The sequence below is a fragment of the Diadema antillarum genome, unplaced genomic scaffold, assembly GCF_040938485.1.
Source record: "Diadema antillarum isolate AM-2024a unplaced genomic scaffold, OU_Dant_1.0 seq00000137_RagTag, whole genome shotgun sequence".
In the NCBI taxonomy this organism is placed as follows: domain Eukaryota; kingdom Metazoa; phylum Echinodermata; class Echinoidea; order Diadematoida; family Diadematidae; genus Diadema; species Diadema antillarum.
In genome coordinates this window covers 270160-289929 of record NW_027271214.1, presented here as the reverse complement: position 1 = coordinate 289929, position 19770 = coordinate 270160, and the positions used below count along the sequence as shown (strand labels likewise).

At 40.3% G+C, this 19770-nt stretch overlaps 1 protein-coding gene across 1 annotated transcript in view; it reads left to right on the top strand.

Moving 5' to 3' along the window:
* LOC139727637 (tubby-related protein 4-like) overlaps positions 1-19419 on the top strand; it is a 114367-nt gene extending 94948 nt beyond the window's left edge. The window contains exons 7-14 of the mRNA XM_071638618.1: positions 7329-7465; positions 8959-9183; positions 10140-10194; positions 11034-11210; positions 11976-12196; positions 12851-13094; positions 13557-14806; positions 16191-19419. Of these exons, the coding sequence (XP_071494719.1) occupies positions 7329-7465; positions 8959-9183; positions 10140-10194; positions 11034-11210; positions 11976-12196; positions 12851-13094; positions 13557-14806; positions 16191-16307 (2426 nt within the window). The 3' untranslated portion in view covers positions 16308-19419. The remainder of the gene's footprint in view (positions 1-7328; positions 7466-8958; positions 9184-10139; positions 10195-11033; positions 11211-11975; positions 12197-12850; positions 13095-13556; positions 14807-16190) is intronic.
* Positions 19420-19770: the final 351 nt, after the last annotated feature.

The following is a 19770-nucleotide window of genomic DNA, read 5'->3' as shown; positions in this document are numbered from 1 at the left end:
TGGTATTTTCTTGCCACAAATTCAATGCGATCAAGATCAGGTACCAATATTTTTTGCATGTTGTTAAATTAGCGGCCCAGCAGTGATTCGTGAAATTCATGGAAATAAACAGCTTTTTTCAGTATGTTGCAGATGTACTGAGATTTGTGTAATAGCAGCAGCAGAGAAAGTCGGCCCATATATCAGAGAGTGTTTGAGTGCTGGTAAGAGTGGATATATGAATCATAACATCATTGCTGACATGTGATATTGACAAACCTTGGGATTTATTATAGCTCTTAGCAGTGCAGATTTCTTGACGGTTTTGTTTCAGAGTTAGTTGACAAACACACAGGCAAAAATGGTAACAAGAGTTATACATGATAGACGAGTTTCAAGTAGTTCTCACATCATTGAGAGGCCGTAAAGGAATTGTTCATTTGAATTAAGTGCTTTCATTTTCAAGGGCCATTTCACTCTAGCATTGGAAAATGATGACGTTGGAAACTAGAGAAGCACTCTGAGAGCACAGACCTCCGCTAAGCAGCTCATTTCCACCACTGATCTTGTTCTTTTGGAGAGATCGGTGATTTCCACCCATACGTGTGCATGCAGTTGCTGAAAGTCGCCAGATTTCCCAACATAGAAGCCTTTTGTTACATCATAAACTACTACCAGCTGCGCGGCGCGCTTCGCCCTAGCAGAAACTAGAGCATGCACTTTAGTGTGCAAATGCAAACCTCAAAAAATGCGTAGCTTGAACTCCCAAGTTCATTGACCCTACCTGCCAAAATATTGAAAATCCTTAAATATCTCCGGCTCACTACCAAAATTAAATCATCTGTTCCTTGTGTCATTCTCAACCTTTCCTGTAAGTTTCATCCACATCCGTTCACAACTTTTTGAGTTATTTTGCACGCAGACAAACAAGCAAACCAACCAACAAACAAACAAACCAATGCCGATGAAAACATTCACCTCCTCCCTTGGCGGAGATAATGATTATAACTTTCCAGTTTAAGTTGCTTGGAAATTGAAGCCACCCTAATCATCACCTTTAAAAAAAAAATGCACAGCAAAGTGTGTAAACACCATAGTCCTCTTGCCTCCAAGATACACATGTATGAGTTTTTTCCATAGATTTATAATGCATAGCATTGATACAGTAAATTTGTTCAGTCGCATCATGACCAATGAATTGATTGCAGACTGTTATTCTACTGCTTACTGTAAAGCAAGATGTTTTCGCGGCATGAAATTTTCAGAGCCAATGGCCCTTTTCGCGGCATGAAATTTTCCAAAGTTGCCATTGGCATTCAAAACAGCTGTACATATATTGTATTAGGCAAACACTGTCGTGTGCATTTTAATTTCATGAATCTTGGCTGTCTGAAATTAACAAAATTTAATTCATGCAAACATTTTTGGATTTATAGTGTTCTTTCTGGAGAGATTCTATTTTTCTGAGCTTCTGTCCCTACCCTTCCCCACACTGCTTTTCCAGAAGAATTCACAGAGTATGAGGGATAAGGTTTACTGCCTACTCAGGAAAACATTATGTAGCCACAATCTAGGGAGCAGTTTGAGCGAATCAAAGAAGAAAAACACATATAAATAGAGTATATGAATAATGTGAGTTACGTTGCCCATTCAACCTGCATATGTTTTGTGTCGGAGGTGCACATTTACATTGTACATTGGCATGTAAGCATTTGACACTCTGACACTTTGACAAAAGAAAAATGCTTGTAGAACATGCAGGTATGCTGTGTACCATCAACTTTTTTCCTCCCCCTTTAAAGGCATAATTTGCCATTTGCAGATGAAACAAAACCCAGCATTAGTGCTTCAAAATAGTTCTGAAATGTGAGTTAGGGATAGAAACAACTAATGTAAAAATTTGAACCATGTATAATCGATGTTTACTAAGTATTGTTGAATTTACAAAATGTGAACAATAGTTATAATAAAGATGTTTCCAGACTAAACCGTCTACAGTTATGGTTTGATTAGAAAAATAGTGATGTTTCTTTATATTTTAGGCTTTATTGCAAAAATTTTATGTGGTAGGATGTTTTGTGATATAACTGGCCTACACATATGTGCATCAAAAGTGATATCTTGAACATTTTTTAAATCACTGCTCCCAAAGGTAAACAGGTCCTTTAACTGCAAAATCTTATATCACATACTCTTAAAGGCCTTGGACTTCGTGTAGGTGGCATTTGCATGACTGCAGATATACCGTATTAGTAATATTATGTATTGGTTAATATGTTTTGAAATCACATAATATTCTGTATGTATTATTTTTATGCCTCCGCCACGAAGTGGTGCCGGAGGCATTATGTTTTCGGGTTGTCCGTCCGTCCGTCCTTCCGTCCGTCCTTCCGTCCGTCCGTCCGTCCGTCCGTCCTTCCGTCCGTCCGTAATGAATTTTGTGGACAGGGTAACTACCAAAACCTTTTGAGGTATCCTAATAAAACTTGGCATGTACATTGTATGTGTATTAGGGGGTGAAGTTGTGCCTATCAACTTTTGGGTGCACATGCTCGAGGTCAAAGGTCAAAAGGTCGAGGTCAAATGCTTAAAATTTCACTATTTCCCCCATATCTATGCAATGCCTGAAGATATTTTCTTGAAACTTAGTGTACACATGTATTACCCAGTTAAGATTCTCTGGTGAAAGTTTGGGGTCATGAGGTCAAAAGATCAAAGGTCAAAAGGTCAAGTAAAATGTTAAAATGTTACATTTTTCTCTATATCTTGGAAATTGTTCAAGGTATCTTCATGGAACATAGTATATATGCATGTACTGACTGGCAGTGGTTATCTAGGGAATTTAGGGTTCATGGGGTCAAAGGTCAGGGGTCAAAGGTCAAGGACAATACTTCAAAATTTTACTATTTTCCTTATATTTATGCAATGCCAGCAGGATTATTTTTTTTAACTTGATGTATGCATGTATAACCCAATAGAGATTCGTCTCTGGGATTTTGTTTTTGCAAAGGAGGTCAAAGGTCAAAAGGTCAAAGATCAAGTGAAAGTGCTGAACTTACTTCTTTCTCCATATCTCGGAAGTGGCTCAAGTTATCTTGAAACTTAGTACATATTTATGTATGTTCTGCCTGACAGTGATTCTCTTATAAATCAAAGGCCAGATGAAAATGATAACAATTTACTGTTCAATACAGAAATTGCACTTTTTCTCCATACCTTGAAAATTACTCAGTGCATAAACTTATGAAAGGGTCAAAGTCAAGTTCAAGTTCTTAAATTCCCAAATACATGCTCTCCTATTCATCCAATCAAAACATAGGTCAAGGAAGGTAAACATTCAATACATTTGTGACAAACATGTCATTTTAATATTTTGCCAATTTTGTGAAAATGTAATCACACATTGTCCACATGTACTATAGACCTATTAGGAGAATCATGCACTATGGCGGAGGCATACCAGTCGCCATAGTGACATTTCTAGTATTCTTTAAATTGGGATGTTATGCATGTTCTATGTATCACAATTGCTTCTGTTGATATGCTGCTTCAATGTTTATGAATATACAATGTCTGTGTTTATTGCTGAAGCAGGGACTCCATGAACAACATTATTCAACTCACTGATGGAGCAACCCTATGAAAACATGACAAATAAATAAATAGATATATGTATAAATAAATAGATAAATAAATAAATAGATAGATAAATAAATAGATAAATAAATAAATAAATCATTAAATGAATAATCAGATAAATGACTGAATGAATAAATGCATTTACAAAAAAAGAGACTCATTAAATATATGGCGTATTCAGGACTAGGTAGCCTCACCCATGGAGAGTTAGAATGTATCCAGTGAGTAAAACGTAGCATCTTGTAGCAACTACACTGTAAAACCAGAAATGTCCACATGCATTTCAATTTCATGAATTTTGTGAGAGCCAAGATTCACAAAATTAAAATGTACTCAAAAATTCTTGTCTACACTAAAATGGATTGAATACCGGTGGCAATTCATGAAAATTTCATGCCGCAAAACAGGCCTTCGGCTCCAGCTTGCAAAAAATTTCATGCGGCGTTGTGCTTAGAGGAGAGACGTGCATATTCATGCCAGATGAATCCGCTGTGAAGGAATATCAAGTCTTCTCGCACCTACTTTAGATGTTGTTATGGGGAATTGCCTGAAGAGAGAAAACAAGAAAACTTACTGTGCTACTCTTTCTCGAGCATATGGAAGAATATGTCATAGGGGAGGAGTTGGAGTAAGTCTTGGAGAAGAGAAAAAATATTTATAAGGTAACAATTTGTCAGCAGAAATTTGTACATAGCGGTTTTTTTCTTACAAATATTAAATTTAATTCCAAAAATTCCTTCTTCCATTGTATGAGTTATTGTTGATACACAACAATGTGCCTTTAAAGGGGGGGGGGGGGGGTGGTATGCATGTCAAATGGGGAAGAAGAATAAAGTCTTTACAACTTTTTATATTCATAGCCCACAATATTCAATTTATATATGCAATAAACAATGTTTAAAAGGTGAAGGGCATCAATTCTTATGGAAACAACAAAAATATGTTATGGTGATTATATTTTTACGGGGCTTACTCAAGTAGTTGAGTGAATTAACATATGAAAGGTAAACCTAAACTTGATGTACCAAATTTGCAGCAAATGTGAACGTGTACCATATTTTGGTGGCAGTGAGTTCTAGTAATTGCTTCCCAGTCTGGCATCCTGTGCATTCAATCATTGAATGCCAGTATTGTGAGTGAGGTTTTTATTTATAGACTTTGAAGATCAAATGCACATTCAGGAAAGGGTTGGTTTTTTTTTCTCTCTTCCCCTCCGTGTGTGAAGGTATGTTTGAGTTGTTCCAACGTTGAGCCATCCGAAGGCCATGTGGCAATCGGCATCCAAACTGGGTTATTGGGATGATGAATCAAATTACAGATGGCCCTTTGATGAAGTGCGAACGGTTCTCTCTGAGACTTCCCTGACAAGATGAGCGAGTGTATAAGAATGGCAGAGACAGAGAGGGAAAGACAGACAAACAGACAAACAGACAGACAGACAGACAGAGGAGATTGCAAAAGCTGTAGGGACAGTAAGGGCTCTTGATAGATGGATCTTTCGATCAAATACTTGGAATTGTCAGAGAAAGTATAAAGGGATGCCTCTTGCATGGATACATAGAGACATGTATTATGCATACTACAGTGTATGTGGAAGAACAAGATTGAATAGATAGCCAGATAGGTATTTAGCTATATAACAACATGGATGATTATATAGAGGTGAACTGATGGTGCTTTTTATATGCATGAATTGATGAGATAGAATGAAAGAGGTATAAAGATGAAGAAGTTTGTAGATGGATGAAAACATACAGACTCACATCAGACAGGGGAGAGAGACACTGAGACAGATAGACAAGCAAATACATGTATAAGAGACAGAGTAGTGGAGAGAAGGGACTTGATCAAAACAGGAAATTTTCTGCAAGCCGTTCCTCCTGTTTTCCATTTGTGAAGTCAAAAGGGGCTTCTCTTGAATAATTGATATGAAAGTTGTCACTGCAGTTTGATCCGGGCCACCACAATGTTCAGCTTTGTTTACAGGGAAATGAAACCCTAATACACATGTGAATTGAGTGAATGCAGCAATATGAAGTAGAATAAATCAGCGAAGTTTGAGGAAAATCAGACAATCTGCATTTTTAAAGTTTTGGCGTATCCATTGCTGGATGGAAGACTGCTACATTTGTGACGTCACCTATGTGAGATATAAAGGAAATTAAAAAATGAATTCCACGAAATTTGATTTTTTTTTTTTTGTTAATGAAAAGTACACATCCCCTTTACTTGTTACTGACATGTGTTGTGGGTAATATCCCCCCCCCCCTCCCGAATTTGTTGTAATCCTTGAGCAGATAAACTGATACTGTGAAAAATCCCCCTTTCCCCAAAAAGCACAAACAAACAAACAAACAAACAAACAAAATTACACTGAACAAGAATGATGGCATAGGAGGCTCATATATTTCCAAAATGTACATGTAATGCCATTATGATACTGCTTGCTTTAATAGCAAGTTCACCTGTGCGTAGAATTTGTGCCAGCATTTTTGGTTTGTGCTGCTTCCTTGAGCCCCACTCATGCATTCTTATGGTAAAACTGCATGTCATCATCCTTGTTCTTTGTAATTTGTTATGAATTTTGAAAACAAACCTATTTCTCATTCCAGTCAATATAAAAAAAATTGTGAAACTTTGTACGCAGTATAACCAATTCATAGTTGTTCAAATGGAAAAGTTGAAAATCATCCTGAGCTCTCCTTTAAAACCTGGAAATGACGAATTTGTTCGCAGAAGCAAGTGAGATTGCGTCTTTAATTTCCTTCCGTGGAGTAACTTCCTGGAAGCAGTCGGCAAGCCTTGAGTTGGGAAACCAGATTTGAAAATACCTGAGAACATGACACGTGCATGTACTTCCTAATTGCCTCGTGGGGAAAATCCTCGCTTTCCGACGCATGCCACATGATATGGTCATGTGATTCCACGTTCACAGTGTGTCATTCTATGTGGCTATGAATAAACCTGCCAGACACTCTCTCGTAAATATGCAGACACTGATGCAAAATGTTGAAATTTTGTATAATATACACACAAATATCAGTCATATGTTCTACATGTAAGTATCTGACTTGTCAGTTCTGTAAAAAGTGTCATGCATATGGCCAGATAGAGAATAATAGAACAGAGGAAACTTTATTGATAAATCCAGGTGGTGTTCTATTTAGGAAAACTATGTGCAATGTATTTTGCCTTTACATGATATTCTTGTAGCATTGACATTATGGCCACGACGCTACACATTCTGCAACTGATGTCTAATGTATGTTTGGCTGGAGACAAATGGGGAAAATGATGCAAAACGGTAAATAGGGAAGATAGCAGGTCATCAAAGAACTACAAAGATCATAATGTACGTCAGTCACCAAGGACAAAGTAGCGTCCTTCTGCAGTTGTTAATGAGCTTTAACCCTCTCTATGCGAATGAGTCAAATGCGCACAAATTTCACACACAAAACCTATGGACAAGAAAGTGATGTGGTATGCAGAGGGTTATCCGTCAATTTTGATAGAAAACATGCCCTTGAACCTATGTTTCTCTCTCCTCTCTGTTGCTAGTCACTTCCATTGGTTTGGCTTCTCTTCTTTACCTCACCTGACTCATTATGAGATACTGCCAGATACAGGAAGTAATTCTTCCATTCTCTCAACATTTCTTTCTCCCTTCCCCCTCCCCCCATTTTTTTTTTTTCGAAAAATTCTTTTCAAAGCCTCGGTCAAGATGGAGTGGAGCAGCTGCGGGAGTTTCCTGGCCGTGGGGGGCACCCAGCCGGTGGAGAGCATCAGCGCTGTCAAGTTCTACGACACGGCTGGCCACCTTCGCTACACCCTCAACATTCCATCCCAGGTGGGTCCAGGGGGTGCTGGGGATTTTCAGGATGGTGGTGGTGGTGTGGGACAGGGGGAGGGGGAGAGGGGAGGGGATGGGGGAGGGGTAAGAAGTTAGTCATCCTCCGCAGACAAGTATGATCTGGAGACATTGGTTTATGGCATCTTCAGGTGTCTGTTTTTTGTCTGCAGACGTATGTTGGTGTCTGCAGACAGCATTCTTACTTCCAGTTTAATACTACACAGTATGTGCATAAAGGCTTAATTAAAGCAGATTACTATCATGACCTTGTTTGTGCCCATTATCTTTTCATCTAATTTCATATTTCCACAGTAAAATCATCATAAAATGTATAATGGGTACGAGGGAGGACCAACAGAAGCTAGTAGACTTGTTTAACAAAGACCCTTGTACATGAAAATGCACAGATATACGAAGTGTTCATAATTAGAATATTAACGTAAAACATATTGCTTAAGTATGATATCATAATGATTTAGAGGAGGAATTGTGGATGAGAGAGAGAGAAAGGAAGGTGGATGGAGAAGACAATGAGATATAGCAAGGATTTTATGAACGATATTCAGATATTTAGATATATGTGTGACCGTGCACCACAAAACAAACAAAAAGTCGCACCCCTTGATTTTAAGTGAGGACTCAAAAAAGGTAAAATGGTTCAATTATTAAAAGTCAATCTTGAGTTTTTCATATTTTCTGAAAGAGCTATCCTTCTTCTACATTACTCTTCAGTTTGGTATCTTAGCATGAATGGGAAAGTGTGTTTCTGGCAGTTTTTCTACAACCCTTTTTTCGGGGAAGAGTAGAATGATCAAGTATGACTTTAAATAGAGGCCGCTTTTCATGTCTTGAAATCCTTTGCACACTCTTCACTTTCAAGTCTAATTACTTTTGAAAGGATAATGCTATTGCTTTAAAAGTTGGCATTAATCATGGGCAGACTGTGCTGATATAACATGTTTAATTTCAGCTTAATCTGATAATCCCTTCATTGTTGTTGCTCCAGTGGGTTACATCCTGTGTTTTGTCCCTTTCATGGCACAGATAGCACGGCTTGGTAAAGATTAAGCGCTTGAATAGACCATGTACTTCAGAGCCTCTTTTCTCAGTTCACACTTTTCCAGAGTGTTTGCTTTCTTTCCAGTATTTAGGTAGGTTAGGGGAGTCCATTTGAATTGAGTTATACATCATTTTAAAGCTTAGAGTCTGATCTTTCAGAATCTGCCTTTAACTGAAAATCCATGTCTTGTGACTTTTTGTTTGTTTTTTGGTCCAGGGTCACATATTATAAACAATATTCTTACTGCAACAATAAAGGTGAGACTCTAAATCAATTTTAGATGGTAGTCTTGTCTCATACCATACTTGCAAACATTCATTGCTTACCCAGCAGGCCATGCAAAAAGCAAATCAATTCAATGCAAAATATGACAGAATGTGAAGGTCACAGGCCATAATGGCAAGGTCTTAACCCCTTGAACCCCATCCAGAGACCCTTGTCGGCGTTGACCTGGGGTCACAATGACCAGCGGCTCTTTGTGGCCTGCGGTTCCATCCTCCACGTGGCCTGGATCGAGAAGGGCGTGGCCCCGCTGCAGGTGCTGTGCCGGGAGGTCATTACCCCGCTCGCCAATGAAGAGAAACTCATTGCCAAGCTGCCGCTGCCCCTTCGGCTCCGGAACTACGTCTCCGAAAGACTTTCGCTGACGATAAAGGTACGACAGTACCATTTCGATAGTGTGTTGAAAGAAATAACCTTTTCTGGTGTGATGTGGTACAGTACAAATTGGTGATACCATGCACTGACTACCAATATTGCTATTCTCCCTTGGTCAACTCCAAAGGGGTGTCCTTTTAATAACAATTTTTCCTATAACTTGCTCGTTGAACAGACTACTAGGTTGTCTACATTCTCTCTGAGACAAGGGAGAATGGAAAGGGAAAGTGGAATCCTGTACATGCGCGTTGGGATGACACCTTCAGGAGTATGTGGGACCACCACTTCATGTCCCTTGATCTGAGGAATGGATCATACTAGCTATCTTCAAGTAATGCAATCGGTCTTTGTGTCACTATCGAAAGGGAAAAACCCCTTTAATCTTCTAAGTAGTGGTTGGCCTTGTGGCAAGTAATCATAAAAAAACCCTCCCCTTTTTATGTGACAGCCAAGGCCAGAAATCCCTTGAAGGACAAATATATCATGCAATATCTATGGGGGGACTTCTGCAGCACATGTAATTAATTGACGGAGAAAATCTATATCACTTGTTGGGACGACCTTGACTCAGGCAATCAAGTTTATTGATGTAGCCTTAATTAGCTTTTGACAGTTATCGATGCCTGTCACTATCGAGGCCTGACGTTTCGTGAATGCGAAACAGTGTTGCTGTGACACAGTGGTGTTTCTACCCGTATACTCTATGTTCTATTCCCTGCACGAAATTAATGTAACATTTATTTGTGTGTGTGTTTTTGTTGTAGTTGGTGTTCTTGTTGTTCTTGTTGGTTTTTGTGTGTGTGTGTGTGTTTTGTTTGTTTGTTTGTTTGTTTGTTTTTTTTTTTGGGGGGGGGTCAAGATTTCTCCAGTTCATGGGTCTTCCTTTCTTATGGTGTAATGTAATTGCCAGAGGTGTTCTTGATTATTTGTTTTCCTTCTGTCTGTTCTCTACAGGGCTGCATCCCTGACCCAGCGAAGCTAAGAGAGTTTGTGAGCCAACCTCCGCCAGGTATGAAACAGAGTCTTGTGAAACTCTTGCTCCTGTACGAACTTGAAAAGCCCAAATATGAATGCGCTGCCAAAGAAAGTAGGTCTACAACCTGTGTAGATACTGTAATACCAGAGGAGCATTTCATGAAAGAACTTGTCGGATAAAATATCTGACAGGTCAATTATATCCGACAAGTTTTGAGAAATTCTTTAGTCTGATTGGCTGATTTCTCTGAACTTGTCGGATATAATTGACTTGTCGGACATTTTATCCGACAAGTTCCTTCATGAAATGCCCCCCTGAAATACTCATGGCATGAAATTCTTGTGGATTGGAGCTGCCAACCTTGAACTTGAAAGTCCAAATATGGATTCGCTGCCAAAGAAAGTAGATCGAGGTACTGTAAAACCAGAAATATTCGCGGCATGAAATTTTTGTGAATTGAAGCTGCTGACCTTGAACTTGAAAGCCCAAATATGATCGTGCTGCCAAAGAAAGTAGAGCTAGGTATCGAAAAACCAGAAATACTTTAGGCATGAAATCTTCATGAATTGGAGCCGATGGCCTCTTTTGCGGCATTAAATTTTTTGTGAATTGCCATTCAATGCACACTGTAGAGTAGACCAGAATTTTTGTGTGCATTTTAATTTCCCGAATCTTGGCTTTCACAAAATTTGCGAAATTAAAATGCATGCAAGAAATTTCTAGCCTTACAGTAGTTGTCTTGATGATAATTGTCCATACGATATCAAATAGATCGAGATTTTGTCTGATGCAGTCATCCAGATGTGTTTATGAGATGGTTCGTCTTCTCCATTCATCCCCTTTTCGCCTCTTTCCTCGACCCCATTCCCCAGGCAACGAGCGTCTCCACTGCACCATGGTGAGGACGGAGTTTGACTCCAGGACGGGTAGCCCCTGCTTCACGCTCTTCCTCGAGTTCCTCGGGGGTCTGGTGCCGCTCCTCAAGGGGCGCAGGATCAGCAAGCTCCGCCCGGAGTTTGTAATCTACGATCCCAAAACAGAACCAAAGAGTGAGTATTGTTTCCTATGATGTCTTTGAAGTCATTTTCATATTTTTTTCCTTTCAAATCCTTCACATGCCTAGGCTCTTTGCATGGCTTCTGTGACCAGGATTTAGTAGTCTGTACAGATATGAACTCGTTGGTGACTAACAGGCCCACTGAAGTGTAGCAATGTGCCTCAGTCTCATCTAGGCAGGCCTTGGTGACATTGCAGGGATTAGGTCATCTATGCATTGACAATGAGTTTCAAGACCTCCATTCCGATAGGCAAAGAAAGCATTCCAGCATGTGTTCCATGTGTGCCATAGACAAAATGATAAGATGGAGAAATGTCATCCTAATATTTAACCAGTGCAGAGGAGATATGTGCATCTGAGCAATCTGAGAACTTGGTAAGAAATTTGAGAAAACGTCAGACCATTAGTTTGAATGATGGAGGCTCATAGTGTAAAATATACTGTAAAATATAATATAAAATAAAACATACTGTAAAATCAGAAAATTGCACAGAGCCAAGATTCATGCGAGAAAAATGCATGCAAAAGTGTTTGTCTACACTGTGCATTGAATACCAGTGGCAGTTCACAAAAATATTCATGCCGCGAAAAAAGCAGTCGACTCCAATTTGCAAAAGTTTTGTGCCAGGAATGTTTCTAGTGTTACAGTATGTATGAGTTTTGGTATGTATAATATCAAGTGTGTATTTTCATCTAGATACGGGAGTGGAAAGAGATTTGTATAGTACGTCACTCTGGGATTATGTTGTCGTGACAGGTACTGACGAGGACGTTGGCGTCCCGACCTTCATGAGCTCCGACGACAGCTCGTGTTCAGACGACAGCGAGGAGTACATGATGTGCAACATGCGGCGACGCTCCGACAACCGCAACGCCAGCAGCAGCCCCAAGCCTCGGGAGAGCGGGCAGGGCGCCTCGGAGTCCCCACGTCTCAAGGAGAAGGAATTTGACAGTCTGTTCCTGGACAGTCTGCCAGAGGTGAGATCGTGATGGACTTCCTCAATTCTTGATATCGGGCACAGATGGATATTTAATTTCCTTGCACTACACTTTTTCCGCAAAAATTCTAGTGACAAGAAATTGTGATAAAGCATTGTTATATTTTGTTCATTTATTTCCTATCCTCGTTTCTTTTGTATTTTCAACTTTTAACCCATTGGGGATGGACTGATTTTGCTGCAACACACATTTCCCATAGACACCTGCCCGAATATACTCGGGACTCGTCCTCAACGGGTTTTAAGAGAGAGAAAAGGATGAGCACTGGATACTAAACAAATAGTTGCATCTCATCTCATGCGTTTTGGTGTATGAAACAGGACAGTACTACTGTTACTATCTCAAAGCAACATGGTGATATATTAATTGTCCAGGGTGTTGTAGGAAGGAGCAAAAATGGTGAGTAGTCGGTCATACTTTCTATGGCTTATGAGAACAGGTGCGTGAGTCCCCCATGCAGTAATTAAGCAGTTCAGTGCAAGATTGTCTCTACTGTAAACCCTAATTATATTTTGTGTACGCAATATGCATGTACTCCACTGTTGTTCCTTTATTCCCCTATACCACTGTATTATAGCAATCTCAACAATTTTCCATCCTTCTCTTTCTGTTCTGTTTTGGTTGTATCTGTAGCAAACGCCCCTTGTGGAGGTGACATCCAACATCTGGGGCACAAAGTTCAAGATCCACGGCCTGGCGCCGTTTCTGCCGGTCAACCTGGGTCAGATCAACTACCGCACCAGTCTGCTTCATCTGCAGCCTCGCCAGATGACCATTGCCCTGGTCGAACTCAAGCCGGACTTCTGGCGCTCCCGCAACGAGGATGACTCCGACTTCGACCCCAATGTCTTCAGCGAGGACGACGACGATGTCCCAGGTAGCCTCCACTTTTTTCCCTTTTTTTAAATCTCTTATTTTATTCTATCTTATTTATTTTGCAAGTGGACAAGTCTTATACAACATTCTGTTAGCTGGACAAATAATTCAGTTTTAGTAAGATACCAAATGATCATAGGTAGCTGTGTTTGAGGTGGGTTAGTTTTGGAGATGGGTGTTTTAGTTTGAATGGTACAGGGTCATTCATGATTATTGTAGACATTTGCTTCAAATTATGCTAACATAAGAATAAGGGAGAGACTAATAAACATAACTGAATTGCTTTCAAAATAATGTTGTTGAACTAATTTCTCAGTTAGTACTTTGAGGAAGGTGAGTTTTTATGCAATCTTTTCTTTTTTTCCAGGCCATATGCTAGATTTGCCTTGGTACTATAATAAGAATTTGTTTGCCCTTCTGTACTGTTCTGAAATGGGTCATTGCTCCTTCACCCTTTTTTCAGATGTGAAAGTTGCTCCTCTGAACAAAGCTGCAGCAGCACCAATTGCACCGATGACATCCACCAACCGCAGCTTTTCAGATACCCTAGATTCAAACAATCACAGCCTGGTCAGCGCCCTCACAGAGGCGAGCAACGCGGAGAGTCAGACGGTGGAGAGCAGCGTGGCAGAGTCCACACCGCTCTTGTCGGAGTCTGCCAGGGAGAAATGTCAACAGGAAGGTGCAATACCCAAACAGAGACTAGTCGCCCAGGGTCGGCGCAAGATCGAGTCAGAGGGCGCCACGACGATAGGTGGGCGTACCGGACCACTGGATGTGGTCACTGACGTCAGGTTAGTCAATGGGGGCGCCGAGGCCCTGGATGAGGGAATCGTTATACCGTCCGACATGCAAGGTGAGGAGGAGCTACAGACTGACTTGCCACGGTGGGCGGACAGCGCCCCCATGCATTCTAGGACAAGTCATTTATGTGACGGACCCAGCAGTAGCACACAGTCGCCGAAGCGCGTAGTTAGGCGAAAAGACAATCACGATGTAAGTGTAGTGAGCGAGAGTAGTAGAGACAACACGGAAGTGACTCTGGCCAATGGAGTGCGGCACGTAGCAATAATGAACGGGAGTCCGCAGTTGGACAAAGTGCGAAGAGCGCCCACTGTAGTCAATGGTGCTGATGGAGAGTGTGTGATGATCACAAGGGCGCCATCACCCAAGCCAGATGAGGCGTCATGTGAGGGCAGTTCAAAGGACAAGAAGCTGTTATCGTCCTCATTGTCATCATCGCCTCAAAATAAAACCAAGCAGTCCAAGGGGAAGGGCAAGAAATCTGAGAGTGGCCAGGACGTCAATGGCACAGACAAACAGGGATCACCAAAGTTATCCAGTACCGCTCAGGACAACGCACCGACTAACAGCACCGCCACCACAAAGAGCCGCAAGTCCCTGCGCCGAGGGTGGTCCAACTCGGACCGCTCGCCATCGCGGGCCCGGCTGAAGTCTCAGGGGGAGAACTCGGACAGCGAGGCGGAGAACCAGAACGCCAACGAGGCGTCAGACTCGTCCACGGCCAGCAGTGCCAAGTCACGAAAGGCCAAGCTGATGAAGCAGTACGCCAACTGCAAGTCGAGGGTTTTCGTCATGCACAACAAGGCACCGCTGTGGAATGAGAACACCCAGGTGTACCAGCTGGACTTTGGTGGCAGGGTGACACAGGAGTCGGCCAAAAATTTCCAGGTTGAACTTCACAACAAACAGGTAAGTCATATGTTATGTTTGTTTGTTTTTGCTCAAGTCTGTCAACAAAATTCTCTCTAGTGCTGGGTTCCCACTGATGGGCAATCAGCTATGCACGCCACAATCAGCCATTAGAAGCTGACTGGCATTTTTTGTGTATGTCTTCCACAATTTGCACCATGATTGAAATTGTGGTCTGGATTGTGGAGTAATCATTGTGATTGTGTCAGATCTTGCAGCCAGTTGTGGCAATCACGATCGTAGAAATGTTTCGGATGGTTCAAAAAGTATCTACCATCAACGTGAGTGCCATGGCTGACCTCAAGATCTGATAAGATCAAATAGTTTTATCTCAATTACACAACCTGTATATGCCATATATTTCACAAGGTATAGTATAATTTTTTTTGTGAATTTGGACTAGGACAATTACACAATCGGTTGACTTTTTGATGGAGAACCACACTAACAGAATAAAAAAATACTTTTTAAGCATTTTTCATGAGAAAAGTTGGTGATTTCCCACCTTGGGGACAATGTACAGTAATACTGTGCATTTGTGCTGTGCAAGGCTATATTTTCAAGACATGTTAATTTTGCAATTATCAGTCAACTTGCAAATATTGAAAATAATAAAAACCATGAAAAAGCTGTGTGTAAAGCAACATATGAAAGTCTTTGAATCTCGTAATGTTTTAATCTGGAAGTGATATTGGTCACAACTATGAAAATTAGCTGAGGGGGTGTTGTCATTGAATCCAATGAGTTTGTGCGCAAAGCTACTGGAAATGGTCATGTTTTTCCGGTGACTGCAACCCATCATATATAGGGTATAGCACATAGTGACAGCTTGATATAGGAGAATGCAAAATAAATGAAGTCTAATGAAGATTTAATTATGAAAAAATGAGTATTCCAAAACTGTATTTGAGGTGGGGTTTTGATGAGAACTGTACCTTTCTGTTTGATTGTGCTCAAATCTTTCTAGCTGATTTGAATATGGTGTTGACTGGCACATTATACCTTGGCACGAAAGAAGCAGGATTGATAGTGGAGGAGATTTTTATGCATTTGGCATGTCTGTTGTCAATATTTTGAATAATCATTTTTGTACGATTCCACGATTTTCACTGTCAAATGTAACCCTGTAAAAAATGTACACCTTTGTCATGAGTCAATTTGAAGTCTTCAAAAGAAAATGAAATATCACATAATTCACACCAGGTAATTGTAGCAGTAGATTTTGGAGGTTTTGTAATGCCTATTTGACCATGCTCTTTTCTTAGAGATCAAAGTCAATGTGATTAGGATGTGTTATGGTGATTATCTATTTTGTGTGGTGTTGTATGCAACTTACCTTTGATTTGTAAATTCTCTTCTCTCCTCTCTCTATTGTCCACTCCAGGTGATGCAGTTTGGAAAGATCGATGGTCAAGCGTACACACTGGACTTTCAGAGTCCGTTTTCAGCCATCCAGGCGTTCGCGATAGCCCTCGCAAATGTTACGCAAAGACTCAAGTGATTCAAGGAGAACCAAGAGGAAAGCGTAAATTTTGTGAGAGAAAAAAAAAAGACAAAAAGAAAACAGATAGGGCATCGAAACAAAGTGTGTGGTAGAAAGTCTGAACTAGATTGAGATGTTTCACAGCTGTGCAGAAATTGTGTGTGGATGTGTGGTGGAACCAAGTCAGTTGGTTTGGGAGATGTCATAGATGGATGATTTGCCAGGTACTGTGTACGGATGGATGTTTAGTAGGGATCATGCCAAAAGATTGTTCCGTGTTCTGTTGGTTATGAAACAGCAGAACAGGTGGCCATCAGAGTTAAAGGTACCCAGGGCTACCTGCAAAAAGGCTGCTGATGCTATACATTTTCATCAGTGGCCTTATTGCAGTGAAAAAGACACTACACAGTGTTCAAAGAGGCCAGAGAAAATATTATGCCAGCGTGGCTTCAGGCAAGTATAGTGTTACAATAATGAGCACGATGGCAAAGTATACGCAGGTCTTGGACGCACAGTATTTATCTGTGTGATTGGAAAAGAAAAGAAAAAAAACCCATGAATTCTTTCAGAGACCTTTCATCTGTCTTCGCAGGAGTAACACATGGAGGTCGCAAGTGGGGAGATGTCGCATCTCACATCACATCAATCTTCAGTACAGAGACATCCTCCGTTTTGCTTCTCTCTCTTTATAACCATATTTCTGGTTACCTTCAGCAACTCTTCTGGACACGAAATGGTGCGAGCAAGCAGTGTCGTTGGGCAAACATTTCCATTCCGGACTAATGACGCTCACATGAACTTCTTTGCAAAGTCTGAGCAGGGTCACCTTCCTGCTCACACTCGAGCGAATAGGATCTTTCTGTTATCATACAACTCAGTTGATACCAGTGCCATAGATTTCATCTGAACTTCCTTCGTCTGTTCCAAAGTTACTGCAGAAAGAGAAGTCAAAGTGCGCAGAGAATAGCGTGCATAGCTTCAGTCATACTAGTGAATAGTGCCATTGCCATTTCTTCTTGTATTCATTGTGCCGATACCCTGACATATAGTGTGCTGTGCTCGAGATAGTAGCAGAAATCATTTGTAACCTTCATATACTTCACCATAGCTAAATGGGACAAGTTCATGCTACAACATATGCCTGTAAGCTGATGATTTAGCAAAAATAAATAAAAAAAGAAACAAAAAATGTAATCCAGAAAATCAATAGTGTGTGACCTGGCTTCATGGAATGCAGTGGAAAACAAAAGGAGAAATTATAGACTGTTACTGGAGTGACATATAGCAAGATATAGTCCAATGATTCACATTTGCAAATTCAAAACTTTCACGTATCAGTTTCTGGGAAATCATTTCACTTTCAAGTAAAGAGCAGAATGTGATGCAAAACTGCATTAGCATCCAATTTATTTTGTAAGAAAATTTGATGCCAAGTTGATGAAATTTGTAGGAAATTTGGCAGGTTCTAAGCACTAGGGGCTTATAAGAATGTCATCCCTCAAGACTGCTGTCTCCATGGAAACGGGATTGCATCTCCAGCAGATGGGATGAATAGTCCTCTACTTTCGAGTTGGATGCGTCGGTAAATGTTAGGCATGTAGCCGGACGTCTCTTTCACTTGTGTGGGATTGACCCTTTCCTGCCTATGCTCTTGGATTACAGACGACATATACTTTTAAGAAGGTTAGAACAGAAATATTTGGCTCTTTTTAAAACACTTTCTCTCTCTCCACTGCAACCCTCACTATAAAACATCTCCAGCACATACAATGCAGTGTATTTGTCACACTTTGAAGACAATTTTGTTATGAGGTGAATTGTCAATGCTGTGTTCATGAATATCTCACAGGTTAGGATAGAAGACATCCTTGATTCGTACTGGGTCGTTTGCCAAAAGAAATTTGCACGGAATGGAGCAAGATAAACCGATGAACTGATGTGTTAATGGATATGAATTCACCCCTGTGTAATACAGCACTGCCAGTACTTAATATATGAAAAAGGAAAAAACAAATAAATGCACACACAATTTAGTAAACAAGAGGTATTATATGTATTAATATTGACTCAGCTTATTTTGTTGAGCATTGTATTTAAGAGGTATATCTGCCTTCTGTTGAAAGCTATTTAGAGAACCTCAGAGAAAAAATGGAAATACAGGAAAAAAAAAAGTTTTTGTCTGAAAGTCTTGATTTGCACTTAAAGATGTGTGAATGTTATATGAAGCAAATTGCTTACCCTTCATTTAGAATTATTTAAGGAGAAAAGTGACGAGAGGCAAATTAAATACTGAATTGGTTTGTTTGCACTCATTTTCTGCATGCACTGAGTGTGTATCAATTGCCAGTAATGCCAACAGAGGATCGGAATATAATTATCATATCTGTTATACATCAGGATGGCAGTATGATTCGTGTGCATTTGTCCATCACTTCCCTTTCAATTTAGGAATATACAGTCAGTACAAAGTTGAAATGTAGGAACAAGAGAAAGCAACGGCCGTGACCACATCCCGAACAAAACAAAAGCCAATATTAGTAGTAACAAAGCACACAAACGTGGAACCCAACAAAACTTGGAAGCTCGGCAGATTGCACCACTCATGTGACATACAATTTAGTTTGCTCATGTATCAACACAATGTTCAGTATTGTGAGACAGCCCAGTTCAAACCCACAAAGAGTACACCAAAATGAATTTCCACTGTTACAACATCGTTTCAAAGAGTTAAGTTCTGTGCTTTCAAATGATATATAACTTGTTAAGACTGGACCATCCTAACCCTTCAAAAAGTGATTGAAATTAGAAGAGAGAGAGAGAGAGGAGGTACAGTGTCATAAAAAAGGGAGAAAAGAGGACTTAAAGATTACCCTAGTGAAAGCAGCGCCTGCCTGTTCAAATAAATATAGCCCAGAAGAACTGCTAATATCTCAATTTCAGTTTTGTTTTAAGCCACAAAACTTTGACAATAGGTAGAGAAAAGATCACAGGTACAGTGTACTCTCCCAGGTAATACATACTTTAAAGATTTGAGTTGGTCCACCCAAAATGACATATTTTGGTACCTTACGGAGAATCCTCATCCTCAGCTTTTTGTGGATTTTGAGCTGGGCGGTCACATATGACCAGAGGATAGGTAAACAAGTTTGGGTTTTTTTTTTTTTGTGTAGTGCATTTGAATGTGCTCTTTCAATCTCAGTGGTGAGGGAGTATTGTCCATTTGCTCTGATGGGGAAAGGAACGGTTATCTCTTGTAGCAGTTTGCAGTGGTTTCATGATGTGACTGGAAATCTGGAAACAAGAAGGAAAAAAAGGAGAAAATAAGGAGTCGAATTTCGACTCGGAGTAGAAGTAGGGGCGGGATTGTTTATCTTTTCATTTATTTGAAAAGTAGAGAGGGAGAGAGATAAAAATATAGATACGATAGTGAAGAGCACTAGCCTGTGATGTTCAACATACTGCTATCTCTCCCTCTATCTCT